This window comes from Myotis myotis, unplaced genomic scaffold (genome assembly GCF_014108235.1).
Source record: "Myotis myotis isolate mMyoMyo1 unplaced genomic scaffold, mMyoMyo1.p scaffold_m19_p_9, whole genome shotgun sequence".
NCBI classification, from domain to species: Eukaryota; Metazoa; Chordata; class Mammalia; order Chiroptera; family Vespertilionidae; genus Myotis; species Myotis myotis.
In genome coordinates, this window is record NW_023416401.1 from 80,366,131 (window position 1) to 80,382,796 (window position 16,666).

A 16,666-nucleotide genomic window follows, 5' to 3' on the forward strand; every position below is an offset into this window, starting at 1 on the left:
TAGAGCAAGAGGGAGAGGGATAGAAACATCGGTGGGAGAGAAACATCAATCGGCTGCCTCTTACATGCCCCCTACTGGGGATTCCGCCTGCAACCCAGGCATGTGTCCTGACGGGAAATTGCACTCAGGACCTCTTGGTTCATGGGTCCACACTCAACCACTGAGCCACACCGGCGGGGCTAACTGGTTCCATTCTACTGAGCCTGTTGTTTTAAACAAAAGTCCAGTAAAAAAAAAAAAAAAAAAATCAGCTTAGGTTCCAGATTAGCTGAAATGCAGCTAGTTTCAAGGCTGGAGAATAGAAAGAATCAAAATATCAACCAAGCTCTGAGACAGAGCTGGAGCCAGGCGGTTTTCCTAGCCCCGCAATTCACAGGACACAAGCAGGTAAGTTTCCCTATTTGGCACACTTTTGCCACTTCAAGCCTGACCCACACCCTCAACTCTTGCCTCACTTTTAGTTTAAATCCCCACTTAACGTAAATTGGTTTCCTCTATGTATTCTTTAGGACCAGCTCAGGCACTTGAGCAGGTGGAGCTCAGCAGAGGTTCTGCGGGCTTCACCCACAGTCTAGGCGGGGTTTTCCTGGCGCCCTCGCGGTGCAGCCTGACTTCCCCTCTGCCGCCCCCCCGACCGCACCCGTAGCCCATCCTCCTACTAAATGACCGCCTCGCGCCGGAGAGCCCACCCACCCCCGCGTCCCAGGACGGAACTTGGAGGTTTTATCCAATCAGAGGTCCCACTAGCCCCTTGGGCGGGAGTCTATGATCCGGTTGGACCAATGAGAACTTCGGCGTAGATTGGCCGCGGTCTTCTGGGAAAGCGCCTCTCCCGGAAGTCGCCCTCTCCTCTGAGCCACACGTAGGCGGAGCTAGCCTGCGAGCTCGCCGGGCCACTGGCTGGCACAACTGCCATTCACGGCAGGTGGGCGGGCGCTGTCGGGGCGCTCCGGCGAGCAGCGGAGGGGCGCGGAGCCTCCGCAGGCCCGCCCCGTGACCTCGGGGGGCCAGTTCTCCAAGGAGCTGTGGTCCGCGCGGGGGGCGCCGGGAGGAGGACCGCCAACGCCAACGCCAACGCCAACGCCAACGCCGACCGGGCTGACCGAGGTCGCCGCCCACGCCGACCCCGGCCTTCGCCGGCGCAGGTAGGTGATCCCCGGGCGGGCGGTCGGAGGGACTCCCGAGACATCTCCCACGTGTGTCCCCCACGCCCTCCATTGTCAGGGTGAAGCCGGGTGTTGCCCCTGCCCGGGAGGCAGCGCTGCGGGTCTGTGTCAGGCTTTGGCCTGTGCGAAACGCTGGGCAGTCGGTGCGCTGGACGATGAAGTGCCCGTGCCCTGGAGCAGGTTTGGGTCCAGGAAGAGCGTGCTTTCCTGGTTCGGTTGACAGCCACTCGCCACCAGAAACGGGGCCTGTTTCATCCCAGGTCCAGCCTCAAAGACCTCAGGGCGGGGACCCTGGGAAGCGGCGAGCTTCAGAGCCTCTCCGGTCCTGCTTGTTTCCAGTCTCCTTTTCTCTGACTTGATGGAGGCGGGCCCTCAGCCCTGTAAGCGACCCACGTGCCCTGGTCAGTGGTCGTTGTGTGAAGCCTCGGGCGGGCAGGTGGTTACCTGTGTTTGGAAAGACCGCTTGGGGAACCCCACGGGGCTGGGAACGGGGGCGGGGAGCAGAGGCGGGTGTCTGAGATCCGTGAGATGGGAGAGGGACTGAGGTTATGTCCAGGCGATGAATGTGGCTCAGAATTCCAGCAAGACAGAAACTTGGGCCCCTGAGCGGAATTTTCAAACTAGCATCCGGGAATTGTGCTCCGATAGCCTTGGTTTCAAAATGCAGGAACTTTAAAAAAATAAGCCAGTAAAAGGTCAGCATAATCTTGACAACATGTTTTTAAGGGCTACCAACGCTCTTGTAAATGATCAATTAGGAGTGTGCTTACTTTCAAGACCTTGACTAAACCTGTTTCAATTTTCTTATTAAGTATAATTGTTGTTTAGTGCTACTCATACCCTCTCGCCCATTTGTGGCGACCATTCAGTGAGGTAATGCGTGCAAAGCATTTAGCAAATACCAGCCGAGAGTGTCTGCGGGGGCTTGACTTCAGGTTCATGGAGGGAGTGGGAAGACCAAGGTGGGCATCTGGCCCTGGAAGTGCTCACCCCTAGGACGGTGCTCCCTCCCGGCGCCTTAGAGTTCTTTACGGGAGGCGGAGGCCTCCACTTTTCTCAGCCCCGGCTGCTTCCAGGTCCTCTGTGTAATCTTTTATGGATTTCATTTAAAAAGTTAAGGTCTGAGAAATTTAAGGAAAGGTTTAATATTTAATTTTGTAAGTATAAGCATATCCACTATTTCAGTAATGTTGGATTCTTTTTTAGTGAAATATTTTATGATCCGGTTGGACTAATGAGAACTTCAACATAGATTGGTCCAACATGCAAAAAAGAACAGGGAACTATAACAGTTGTACCATACCCTTAAAAAAAAACAAACACACACAAGTAATACTATTTCTTTATGCTTTGGGACATTTTGTTTTTGTTTTTTTTGAGGGAAATGTAGCATCGCAGCTACAGTTGAAATTATTTTTGCCGCTCTCATACCCCTCCCCACCACCCCATAGACTCTCTTTGGTTCTATCTTGTCTTTCCATTGTGGCTTACAGGACTTACCCGGTGGTGGGTATTTGTGCTCACAGATGCTAGGTGTTCTCCATTCTCATTCCCAGCCAGCTGCCAGGTTTGCTGTTTATAGCTTATCATGAGAATTACGACCATCATTTTGGTTCTGCCCTTGTGGCATTTGTTCTCTTACCCTCTTAAGAAATGACTTTTTTTTAAAACCCTTTTTGTCTCTGGAGTGAACCCATGAAGACTGTCACCAACTGATGAGCTTATGCCATCTGATTGGCCTCTATTGGGCCACTGTTCCCTTCAACAAAGTCCACTGTCTTTACCGGATAGATTTTCCTCACTATCCACACTTTCGGGAAAAACTGACCTTCCATAGTCATGTATACTGTTTTATAAAATGAGATTTTTAAAATTCATAGTAATGGCTACTATTTTCTGAGATGTCGGTATCAGGCTTTTCTAACTAAGCAATTTCTCACATTACAACTGTGCCACAAGTGGTAATATTTCCATTTTAAGAGGAGCAAACTGAGGTTTAGTAAGATGAGGTGTCGGCAGCCATTTGAGACTAGAGTCATCTCTCTATAGTATGTAATTAAGTGTTTTACCACCAATAGAAAAGGAGGATTGTTCTTTGTTAGGATAGAGCGAAGTTTGGCATTCACCTGGGTTCTCTTCAACCTTCCTGCCCCACAGCCCCGGCTCTCTCAGGTGCAGGAAGCACCTGGGTGGAGGCCTCCTTCGGGAGAGCCAGAGATGGCATCCGTAGACTTCAAGACCTACGTGGATCAGGCCTGCAGGGCTGCTGAGGAGTTCGTCAACGTCTACTACACCACCATGGATAAGCGGAGGCGCCTGCTGTCCCGCCTCTACATGGGCACAGCCACCCTGGTGTGGAATGGAAACGCAGTTTCAGGACAAGAGTCCTTGAGTGAGTTTTTTGAAATGTTGCCTTCCAGTGAGTTCCAAATCAATGTGGTTGACTGCCAGCCTGTACATGATGAAGCCACCCCAAGCCAGACCACAGTCCTCGTTGTGATCTGTGGAACAGTGAAGTTTGAAGGCAACAAACAACGGGACTTCAACCAGAACTTCCTTCTGACTGCCCAGGCCTCACCTAGCAACACAGTGTGGAAGATAGCAAGTGATTGCTTCCGGTTCCAGGACTGGGCCAGCTAGTAGAGGTCTGGAGAGAAACACATCTCAAAATGTGGGGACACCAGTTCCTTTCTGTTGTTGTGGGCTACGCTGCCCAGGGTGAACTCTGCATTTGCTCAAGTCCAAGGAGCCCCTTTACGAGTATACTTATTTGTCATAGTTGCCTTTTCGTAGTACAGTTTTCTATTTTTCTACTTGTCCAGTAGAGACCCTGGTTCTGGAAATTCTGACAAATAAAATAATACTACAAATGTTGTTTCTTTTCTCTTGCCTAATGTGTTTGACAGGTTTTTAGAAGGTAGGTTAAAGGCAGTAATCTTAGTAGAAGGCACCTGCAGAGGTGTGAGGTCCAGGGGCAAGCACCTGCCCAGGCATGGGCGTGCACACAAATGTACTGGAGCTGGGCTTCATGGCCATCTCCACACTGGAATCCCTTGCGACACTGAAATTACCTTTGCTCAGGCCACACATCCCAGACTAACTGTACCCTAATGTCTGAGGTAGTGCTGGGCATTGGCATTTTGCAAAAGACCTTGGTGTCTCAGTGTGTAGTTTACTCTAGAAAACATCAGAATCACCTAATGTAGGTAGCTGGGCCCTACCTTAGAACCTTAGCTAAGAGCTAAGTGAATGAGAACAGGTAAAATACTGAAGAGCTAATAACTGCTTGTAAATGAAGCAACTATATTAACTGCTCTCTTATGAACAGAAGATAAAGAACTGCTTTTATGAGGAAGAAGTACTGAGGTTGGGGTGGGGGAGACATTAGAATTAGAAGCTAGTTTTATTGGCCCTGAAGACCAACTCTAATTGCATTTCTCCAATGTAAACAAATAAATAGAAACCTAGAAAGTTCCATCATCCTTGAACCAATAGAGGAGATCTCGTAGCCAAGTGGCTTCCCCAGTTAAATTTTCTTTGATAAGTGTGCTAGTTGGAGGTAGAGTAGCTAGGATTTCCCTTTGAGAAGGAAACTATGGATGTGTAGGGTGGCACAGATGACAGTTTCCTCCTAATACGCTTCCCCTTCTCTAGTTACTGAAGCCCAATGTTGAGCGAAACAAGGTACCCACCTGAAAGAGGACTTCCCACTTGATTTATAGCTAAATAAATGACCAAGTCCCAGCCAATGTAGAAGGGTTGGACTTGTAGGGGAATACTGCTTCAAAAGACCTTTCTTCCTGTGCCCTGCTGCCTGGAAGGCAGCTTTGATGGCTGGACCACTGGCTCTGGCTCATTCTTGGGCCAGGAGGACAACTTGGCTGTACTCCAGAGCAGGGGTGAGGAACCTTTTTTCTGCCAATGGCCATTTGGATATAACATCACTCGGACTATACAAAATTATCAGCTTAAAAATTAGCCTGCTATATTTGATGAAACATTTAATTAACTCACTCCTAATGCCTTGGCAGGACCAGACAAAATGATTTCGCAGGCTGGACTGTCCCCACCCCTACTCTAGAGGTAGGTTTATGTTGAGCTGGAAGGAGCCTGGGTCTCTGGTGACCATGTGAAACCACCAAAATGGTCTCAGTTTGCCTACTCCCAGCCTTAGAAGTAAATCCTATCTTCAGGCCATTATTGCTTCAGGGCCTGTGTCACGTACTGTAGCAAAACCTATCCCCAAGCAAGAAAAAAGGTTTGGAACAGGCACTCTAGAGACCTAGAGCTGTGCTTCTCTGGACCATCCCCTGGGCATTTGCTAAGGATTCGGGTTCTCAGGGCCCCACCACTGACCAAATAAGCTGTCCATGAAGGCCCTGGTGCTCAATAAGGCTGGAGGACCACTGAATTTTTGGAATATGCACTCTTTTTCTTGCTGGGAGACTGATCTGTCAGAGAAGAGTGAAGGTTAAAAAATGGGCATTGCAGGGACACCAACTGCGGTCAAATTTCATCTACTGCTCAGCATCTGCAAGCTTCAGTTTCCTCATCTGCACCGTGGGGTAGGATTTTACGTGGCATAAGTGTGCACAGTGTTCTTAGGACAGAGCCTGCTACATGGATCATGGTTACAAAGGTGAGCAGGATGGTGTGTATCTACTGAGCTTGGAGCTGACCAGATTTAGATGCTTTCTGGCATTTTCTGAATAGCTAATCTGAGTTTAAATGGTCCATTAGCACCCCCTCAGCTTTGCTCACTGTCCATTTCACCTCCCACCCATTTCACTTCTACCAGAGGTTCCAAGCACTCTGCCTTCACCACCTCCCCTCCCCAGGCCAGCTCCTGCCCCTCCCACCTCTGTTCAGTTAGGGCAGTGATGGCGAACCTATGACACGCCTGTCAGAGGTGACACGCGAACTCATTTTTTTGGTTGATTTTTCTTTGTTAAACGGCATTTAAGTATATAAAATATCAAAAATATAAGTCTGTTTTACTATGGTTGCAAATATCAAAAAATTTCTATGTGTGACACGGCACCAGAGTTAAGTTAGGGTTTTTCAAAATGCTGGCACGCCGAGCTCAAAAGGTTCGCCATCACTGAGTTAGGGCCTCACCACTTCTCCCTCAGACCATCCAAGACTTCCCTCTGCTCCCTGCCCACCTTACTGCGCTACCACTGTAGCCTTCATAGAATTAAAACCAATTTGAACTAACAGACCGCGCTTTGTCACCGCCTCCCAGCTGCAGTGTTGCCCCAGAGCTGACCTGCCTCAGGGACATGGAAGTAGCCATCATCAGGAGAGAGTGAAACAGAGAAAGCGAGCTCCCCTCCTCCCCTTCTCCACACCATAAAGTTTGTGGATTTGGGCCAGAATAAAAACCCACACAGGGATTAACATCACCCCTAAGCACAATTAATTTTAAATGATCGTTAGTATTAAAATAATTTAAAATGTATAAAATTTGCAAAAATAAGTAGTAACTACACCATCTAGATTTGCCTTACAATTAATTTTCTATACCAGATTTAGAAATTTGTGTCCACTTCTGTTTTCACAGCCTGAAAATATAAATGGATCCGCAGCTTTGGTTTCAAGGTCCTTTTGCTGGGATGAAGGGAATGGATTGGGAAGGATGAGAAAACACTTAAAAAATTCAGACTTTCATTCCCAACTTTGTGAAAACCTTTGCCTGAATGTCTTGCAATCTCAGGAATGATGGAGGAGGGGGCAGAGTTGGGCCACCGAACTGGGTTCCTTTCCCATCCTGCCTGCCCTGCTCCAGCTCAGGGTCCCCTCCTTGGTTCCCACCAGCTTCCTCCGACCCCCACCTGGTGGGGCAGGGCTTCTGTCACCTGGAAATTCGGCCCATCTTCCACATCCAGGAGCTGCCTATAAGACTAACAACAACCTTGTTGCAGAAACTAGAGGCGCCAATCCTTTGCAACTCCCCCAGCCCTTTGCAAATCCCTAGCCCTTTGCAACCCCCCAGCCCTTTGCAAACCCCCATCCCTTTGCCAACTCCCCCAGCCCTTTGCAAACCCCCATCCCTTTGCAACCCCCAGCCCTTTGCAAACCCCCCAGCCCACATTGCCTGTAAACTGCCCATTTTGCATACCCATTCTTATCCCTTTTGCCTACTTCCCCATGTTATCTTTGTCCTCCTACCCCAGTATCAGCAGCTGGCTTATGAGGGAGGGAGGTGGAGAGCAGATTTTTGTGGGTGACCTGCTATTCTCCCATACTGTCGGCATTATTGGAATAAATGCTCATATATGATTCAGCCCTGTCTCTAGTGAATTGGCTCAAGTAGTGACAGGCAGCCCAGACCCATTGATTGTCTGGTTTCAATTCCATGTGGGCTTGCTCTGTATGCATGGACTTTCTGGAAAAATTGGCAAAAACTTAGTGATGACTGTCCTTAGGGATTGGATTCTAGGTTTTTAATGTGTGGACAAGGCATTTGGTGAAATAAAGAGCTGGTTAGTGTGCAAAATGTAAGGAGGTGCTGCTCTCAAGACCACACAAGGACAAGATCAGCACCTGAACATACGTGAAAGTGAGCACTTCCTTTCACTGTGTGCCTTAGTGCCCCACTCCCCTCACCCTACTCTCAACCCAGTTTAGAAAAGCAATGGAAACAATCTTGTGACCAACTTTTCCACGTGGTGGTTAGGAGTGGGGTTGGGGCTGGAAGTGGTAGTGGAGGTAAGCTTGTGAAGAAAGAGATGTTCATGGCATCCTGAAGGATGCCAGCGAATGGGGGGAAATATCTGTTACATAAGACAAAGATAATTTAACACTTAATGAGTTTATAAATCAGCAAGGCTTAGCAAAACAGAAACCTTGGAAAAGAACTAATGCATGCAGATCACAAAAATATAGATGGTCTGTTTATATTGAACAAGGTGCTCAACCAGCCTAATTTTTAAGATGCACGTTATAAAGGAGGACTATAGTGGATGTTGTGGCCATTTTGAAATCCTACTTTGTAACTTATTTTCAGGGGATTGAACCCCTGCTCATCTTTGAGTAGACCTCCTGCTGGGTCTCAGGCAGAGGAATCCTATTGTCCTTGCAAGAGTGGCAGGTTCAGGGACCTGGCCCAGCAAACAGAAGCGAAGAGCAGAGGGGAAAAGGAAGCCTCGGTCCACTATGTGACTGAACCAACCCCAAAGCCCATGTACTCCACCTCCAGGCCTTCTGGGAGTCAGCACATCCCTCTTAACAGGTAAGACAGTTTGATGGGCCTTTCTGCAACTTGCAAAGTTGTCCAACAGATATGAGTCACCACTTTTCATTTATCATAGTGAGAATGGACCAACACATTTTGCTGTACTCCCTGTTGGCCCGGGTCCAGGAAAAGGAGCATTCCTGCTCCGTTTTGGGGGGATTTGATTGGTGCAAGTTCTTCAGAGGGCAAGTGGCATTTAAAACTCACCTCCCTTATTCCTGAAGTTCCATTCCTATATGTGTTTTGCAAACACAATTGCCCATATACAAGATAATTCATCGTAGCAGACTTTCTAATAATAGTAAAAGCACTCGAAGAGTCCACCAATAAGCAATTAAACAGGTTACACTATTTCCTCAGATGGATTATTGCGTAGCCTTGAAAACAAGAGGCCGACTTGTCCATGATATGCATATGAAACAATCTTTGAGATTCATTGGTAGTCAGACGGCAAAGTTCAAACACTTCTTAGAATATTAACAATAGTTGTTACAGGCAGTAAGAATATCTCAAGAACTGTTTACAGATGAGGAAGTGGATTTGTGTTTTAAAAAAGGAGAGGGGTGAGATTCCATATAGTATAGGCTTGCTCTGTAGCACGGGTTTTCTGGAGAAATTGGCAAAAACTTAATGATGGCTGTCCTTAGGGATTGGATTTAGGGTTGTTATTGTTTTTTGGTTTTTTAAATATATTTTATTGATTTTTAGAGAGGAAGGGAGAGGGAGAGAGAGAGAGAAACATCAATGATGAAAGAGAATAATTGATTGGCTGCCTCCCGCCCGCCCCCTACTGGGGATCGAGCCTGCAACCCAGGCATGTGCCCTTGGCCGGAATTGAACCTGGGACCCTTCAGTCCACAGGCTGACGCTCCATCCACTGAGCCAAACCAGCCAGGGCGGATTTAGGGTTTTAATGTGGGAACAAGGCATTTGCTGCTATATATCCTCTTAGACCAGCGATTTTCAGCCAGTGATTTTTTTAAACATGAAACACCTGACTATTTAGTCAGGGGCACTGACCTCTTTTCCCTTAGATTGTCAAATAATAAAATGATGAGAGAGAGAGAGAGAGAGAGAGAGAGAGAGAGAGAGAGAGAGAGAGAGAGAGAAGAGATCAATTTGTTGTTCTACGTATTTATGCATTCATTGGTTGATTCTTGTTTGTGCCCTGATAGGGGATGTAACCTGCAACATTTTTGTATCAGGATGAAGCTCTAACCAACTGAGCTACTTGGCCAGCACTAGGCACCTGATTTTTTAAAAAGTCACTTTGGAGTAAAAAGGTAATTACTATTATTATTATTGGTTAATCAATAAAATTATACCTATTTTTTGTCAGATCAGCAAAAATATATGTATTTTTTGGTGTGGTACTGAATTTTATGTGTGCCATCAGATGAAAAAAGTTGAAAACCGCTGTCTTAGACTTCATTTTTTTTTTTTATAGCATGCACATCTTGCTTTTTCATGTATTTATGAATTAGAAGTATTGCAGCCAGAAGTAAAGGGCTGAAGTTATTGGGCAATGCGGGAAGTGGTCTCACTTCTCCCCACAGAATAGCCCAACCTGAGACTGAGCTGAGCAATGAAGTCTCCAAAGAAGTTTCATTGAAATATGCTGGGGATAGGGTCTCTCAAAAATATAGTAAACCTTTGATTTTTTGGACCTCAATTTAACGAACTTTGGACTTAATGCACAAAATTTCCAGTCCGTATGTCATATGTGAAAATTAACACCCTGTTAATTTAAAAAGGCTTTTAAGCAAGATTTGCTTATAGTTAAATTAACAGATTATTGTTTTGTTATTAATTCATTGTTACTTTGAACAAATTTAGTGAATAGGCCATATGTTGGAAAAAACACTATAGAATTTTTCTGACATAAATATTACATATCTACAACTATAGTCTACATATTTAAATCCAAGAGTTATCACTCCTAAACAATGTTTGGCGAATGATTAGCATGTGATCATACTGCATTTCGAGTAGTAATTGGTTCTGTTGTTGAGTGGCATGACTTTCTGTAGCAGATTTAACAAGTGCTGGCTGATTTTTCAGAAGTGTGCTAAGCCATGTCCCAGCCATGTGCGTTTGTTTACTCCCAGTGATTAGTGAATGCACGCATGTACTAGAACTATTCAGTGTAAGTTTAAAATTAAGTATAAATTTAAAATTATGTATGTACTAGAGGCCCAGTGCACAAAAATTTGTGCACTCGGGGGAGTCCCTTGGCCCGGCCTGTGCCCTCTCGCAGTCTGGGACCCCTCGGGCGATGACCACCTGCTGGCTTAGGCCCACTCCCCAGGGGATTGGCAGTCAGACATCCCTCTGGCAGCCCGGGAGCCCTCGGAGGATGTCCACTTGCCAGCGGGGAGCAGGCCTAAGCTGAAGTCAGACATCCTTAGCGCTGCTGAGGAGGCGGGAGAGGCTCCCACCACCACCGCTGTACTGGCAGCTGTCAGCCTGGCTTGTGGCTGAGCAGAGCTCCCCCTGTGGGAGTGCACTGACCACCAGGGGACAGCTCCTGCATTGAGCGTCTGCCCCCTGGTGGTCAGTGTGTGTCATAGTGACCAGTCATACCCAGTCTTTCTGCTTTTAGGGTCAATTTGCATATTACCCTTTTATTACATAGGATAGAGGCCTGCTGCATGGGTGGGGGTTGGCTGGTTTGCCCTGAAGGGTGTCCTGGATCAGGGTGGGGGTCCCACTGGGGTGCCTGGCCAGCCTGGGTGAGGGACTGAGGGGCATTTTCAGACTGGCCACACCCCCTTCAGGGTAGGGGTCCCCGCTGGAGTGCTAGGCCAGCCTGGGTGAGGGGCTGAGGGCTGTTTTCAGACTGGCCACACCCCCTTCAGAAGTAGGGGGGTCCTGCTGAGGTGCTTGGCCAGTCTGGGTGAGTGGCTGATGGCTGTTTGCAGGCTGGCCACGGCCCCCAGCCACCCAATCTCCCAGTGGAGGCTGGCTGGAAGCAGGTATCTGGGATTTATTTATCTTCTATAATTGAAACTTTGTTGCCTTGAGCGGAGGCCACAGCCAGCCAGGGCAGGCAGGAAGCTTAGCTTCCTCCATCGCTGGGGCAACCAAGCCTCCTGCTTGCTCCAGCTCTGTGGCTGCCGGCCGCCATCTTGGTTGGGTTAACTTGCATACAGTCGCTCTTATTGGCTGGTGGGCGTGGCTTGGGGTGTAGCAGAGGTGCAGTCAATTTGCATGTTTCTCTTTTATTAGATTAGAAGATAGTAAAGCACGTAGTTGTAACCCTAACCTTAAACTATGGACAAATGAAAGAGTCAATTTAACGCTAAATCAAAAATTGGAAGCCATACAGACGTTGAAGTCGGGAGTGTCTGTGTCTCATATATGTGAGCAATATGGCATAAGAAAGCAAACTGTATCAGATATTTAAAAAAAAACAGATAAAATAAAAACATTGCATTAATATGTGATGTAGGTGCAAACACTAATTCCAGAAATCATGAATTGGCATATGAAACTTCAGTCAAAGAAGCACTGTTGAAATGGTACCCACAACAACGTTCTTGTGGGGTTCCTGTTCGGACAGTTGAGTTGAAATCCGCAGCAATTAAATTAGCAAATCATATAAAGACATCATTGAAAGAAGTGATGGATGCCTTTGGCTCTTTCTCAAAGGCACGGAATTATGAACAAAGGAATTTACAGTGAAATTTCAAGTGCTCCAAGAGAAGATACTGAACCATTTAGGCAAATTTTAATAGAATGTATAAATAACAAAATGCTATTACAATCTCAGATTTAGTGTGACAAAACTGGTTTGTTCTGGCATTCTGTGCCTGAAAACACACAAGCCTCCAAATATGAAAAATGGACATCTGGAAGAAAAATCAGCAAGGATAGGATCTAGGCACTGCTTTGTGCCAATACAGATGGAGAGCATAAACTGATACCTGCCTGGCCAATGCGGCTCAGTGGTTAAGCATTGACCTATGAACCAGGAGGTCAGGGTTCGATTCCCAGTCAGGGCACATGCCCAGTTTCGTGCTCAATCTCCAGTAGGGGGAATACAGGAGGCAGCTGATCAGTGATTCTCTTTCATCATTCTCTCCTATTCCCTTACTTTCTGAAATCAATAAAAGTATATTTAAAAATAAATAAACTGACACCTGTAATATTGGTGGAGAAGAGAAGTAGTTAAGGAAGATGTTGTACAGTGGTTAGAAGATGAAGGTGACCCTGGGTATCACGCTATGACTGAAAGTGAAGAAGCAGATGAGGTGATGACCTTGGAAGATGAGGATGGGAGTGAAGATGAGGAGGAAAAAGAAATAACACACCCAAAAATAACGTTATCAGAGATTGTACCTCAATGTTCTAATAACATTTATTAACAATTCATCAGATAACAAAATTCAGCTTTATTATACCCATTTTCATAATTGTGGGGAGTTAATTATAAAAAAACACCAGACTTCAAAAGTTCAAACAAAACTTGATAGTTTTTCAAAGCAGGATTGCCTAAAGCAAGTGCCTCAATAGTGAACATTTCATGCCACAGTGGGAGTGTCTGGATATATCATCATCTGGAGACAATAATAGAAACATTTTTTGTTTTTATAAATTTTTTTAATATATTTTATTGATTTCTTACAGAGAGGAAGGGAGAGGGATAGAGAGTTAGAAACATCGATCAGCTGCCTCCTGCACACTCCCTATTGGGGATGTGCCCACAACCAAGGTACATGCCCTTGACCAGAATCAAACCTGGGACCCTTGAGTCCACAGGCCGACGCTCTATCCATTGAGCCAAACCGGTCAGGCAGTTTTTATAAAATTTTATTTGTTTAGTTAAATACTAGAGGCCCGGTGCACGGATTCATGCACATTGAAAGGCAATTAACTAGAAGGTGGCCAGCGGGGCGGGACTGGGTGAGATGGGCCGGACATGCCCTGGAGCCAACCTCCCCCAGTCCCTCCCTGGCTGGCTGCACCTGGGGCATCTGCAGAGTGAGGTGGTGTCCCTCGGCCTGGCCTGCAGGGATCAGGCCGAAACCGGCAGTCCACCATCCCAGAGTGCAAGAGGGCACTCTGCAAAGTTGCTGTCACTCGGCAGCTCCTGTGTTGAGTGTCTGCTCCCTGGTGGTTAGTGCACGTCATAGCTACCGGTCAACATTCGAATGGTCAGACAGTTTCTTAGGCATATATATTGAGTGGCCATATTATTATGACCACCTGATATTTGTAGGCAAATTAGCCATACACTGCATCATATGGGATATGGAAGCCCAAGGCCTGTTCGAACACCTTTGCTGTCTGCAGTTACCAAGATAAAACGTCTCCAATATGCACAGGAACACAAGGATTGGACAGTCGAGCATTGGACAAAAGTCATGTGGTCCAATGAATCACATTTCCAGTTGCATCATGCAGATGGCAGAGTGAGAATTTGGCAGAAACAGCATGAAAGCATGCATCCCACATGCATGAGTACAACCCTTCAGGCTGGTGGGGGCAGTGTTATGGTTTGGGGCATGTTTTCCTGGCATGATTTGGGCCCTTTAATTCATGTGGAACAACTTCTGAATAGCACAACATACCTAAGTATCTTTGCTGATCAGGTTCATCCTATCATGTTGATGGCATATCCCAATGGAGATGGCTTCTTCCAACAAGACAGTGCACCATGCCACGGTGCTCGTATTGTGCAGGAATGGTTTCAAGAACATGAGGGAGACTTTACTTTGCTTAGGTGGCCCCCACAATCACCAGATCTCAATCCAATTGAGCATTTGTGGGACGAAGTTAAAAGAGCCATCAGGCAGCTGGTTCCACAACCATCAAATCTCACAGAACTGGACAGTGCTTTTCATCAGGCCTGGTGTCAAATTCCTCACATCACCTTTCAACATCTTGTGGAGTCAATGCCAAGAAGAATCGCCGCAGTATTGAAGGCAAAAGGTGGCCCAACGAAGTACTGATGGGGTGGTCATAATAATCTGGCCACTCAGTGTGTGTGTGTGTGTGTGTGTGTGTGTGTGTGTGTGTGTGTATAATTAAAATGTATTTTTGGAAAAATGTTTAGTTCTATTTAGATTGCTTGTTTATTACAGTCTCAAAATTATGGTGAGTACATAAGCACTAACACATATAGAACACTTTTCTGTGAAATTAAACTTTTCGTATATACTTAATTTAATTGCACAAACGTGTCCACATAAGTAAAAACAGGTAAAATAATTTGTCATTTTTTAAACATATGCATTCGAAAAATTTACTTTATTATATAATGGACTTCAGCTTTAACGGATACCTCCTTGCCCAAATTAGTTATATAGAGGTTTTACTGTATATACATTCTAAATATATTTTATTGATTTTTCACAGAGAGGAAGGGAGAGGGACAGAGAGTTAGAAACATCGATGAGAGAGAACCATCGATCAGCTGCCTCCTGCACACTCCCCACTGGGGACGCGCCTGCAACCAAGGTACATGCCCCAGACCGGAATCCAACCTGGGACCCTTCAGTCCGCAGGCCGACGCTCTATCCACTGAGCCAAACCAGTCAGGGCATATTCTAAATATTTAAAAATGGCAAGTAACCTTGTGTGAAATAACTTAGTTCTACTAATTTGCCCAAATTAAACGCACGTGCAAAAACTCAAATAAGGTCTTAACCCCAAACTTCCCTAAATATGCTTAATTTGACCCACTGCAATATAACCTAATTTGTAGCACTATAGAGCCTTGGAATCCACATATTAAGAAAATCGCCCACTAGGGGGAGACATCATTCCTCTCCTAGAGGCCACCCTGTGCCAGGGCTGCAGGTAGCCTGACCTTGGTCCCCGGCGGCTGCTCTCCCTTCGCGGGGGCTCGGAGGTTACCCACCCGGACACCCAGCCCGCAGCAATGGCCTTCTGGACTCACAGCGCCCTGCTGATTGCTCCCAGCGCCTCTGCGGGACTGAGTGCAGGGGAGAGGGGTGGACCAGACCAGACGCCTGGGAGGCCGAAGCTTCGGCCCTCGCACGCTGGCTTAGCTGTACATCAATATCCGGGATGGCGGCTCGTTTCATCACCTCCCGCGACCCACCCTCTTCCCTGGGGCTTGAGGTGCCCATCCAGCCCCTGCCCCGCCGCAGCGCTAGGCCAGCCCTTGCAGGGCGTGGCCCGACCTGCCCCTGCAGCCCTCTGACCCAGGCAGCTCAGGAGGAGTGGTGGGGCGGTCGTGCCGGGCGGGGCTGGCGCGGGTAGGCTGGGCCTTGGAGCTGCGCAAGCTTCTTGTGCGCTCACTCTCAGGGCAGTTCAGAATTTGTTATAGTTATTTCCAGTCTAGTGTATTGACATGTTTTTAACTTAGATCATTCCCTATGTAAAAGAATGGAGCCTCCTTGACCTGGTCGGGAGAGTCCGGGTTGGAGCCTCGTTCAAAACACGGAAAAGTTGTGGGTTCGAGCCCAGGGCGAGGATGGGAGGCAGCTAATGGATGTTTCTCTCCCATCAGTGTTTTTCTCCCCCTCCCCCCAATCAATAAACATATCCTCAGATGAGATACAAGTAAAATAATGTAGCCTTCTTTACTCATTATATGGTAAGCATTTCCCCAAGTCATTAAACATGTTTCCAGCTTTATTGACGTATAATTGACAAAACAGTATTTTTAAAAATGTACAACAGGATAGTTTGATATTCATATATATTGTGAAATAATTACAAGTTCCACTGAACGTTTTTAAACGTTATTTTAATGACTACATAATAAATCAGTGCATGGCTGATGTATCATAAATTACTCAGTGGTTTCCTTGTGGGTGAATAGGTTGTTCCCATAGTACAGGAGGACATGAGAGCAAGGCTTTATTTAGCAGTGGCTAGGAGCAGGACCTAGGGTCAGAATTAACTCGAAGCTTGAGTCCCGCCGAGTTTTGCAAAACGGGGTTTTTATTATAATTGCAAACAAATGGGTGGAAGCAACAAGGTTTGGAGCTGAAGGATTCAAAGACTGGTAGGGCATAAATTGTTTTCCACTGCGAAGCTGATGGGTCTTTGGGGGAAGTTCCATAATGACCAATCAAGTCTTGTGCTTGGCTGGGGGCTCCCGGGACAATCACGCAATCCGAGGGAAGGATGTCCGCAACCGAGCAGGCGCCCGCCCAAGCGAGGGGAGCTTTGTTCGCTGTCCGCCAGCCCGAGGACTGCCGCAGGGCGCCTGCCCCTTCCCAGTACCTGGTTGGAGGACCGTGGCCCTCATCTCTGATCCCCCTTCTCAGAGGCGAAGCCAGGCCTG

General features: G+C 46.9%; 1 protein-coding gene across 1 annotated transcript; it reads left to right on the forward strand.

The window, feature by feature from the left end:
• The first annotated feature begins 904 nt into the window (after nucleotides 1–904).
• Nucleotides 905–4,041, forward strand: NXT1 (nuclear transport factor 2 like export factor 1). The gene is made up of 2 exons (XM_036323192.1): nucleotides 905–1,145; nucleotides 3,324–4,041. The coding sequence occupies exon 2, from the start codon at nucleotides 3,384–3,386 to the stop codon at nucleotides 3,804–3,806; it is 423 nt and encodes a 140-aa protein (XP_036179085.1). The 5' UTR covers nucleotides 905–1,145; nucleotides 3,324–3,383; the 3' UTR covers nucleotides 3,807–4,041.
• The last annotated feature ends 12,625 nt before the right edge of the window (nucleotides 4,042–16,666 follow it).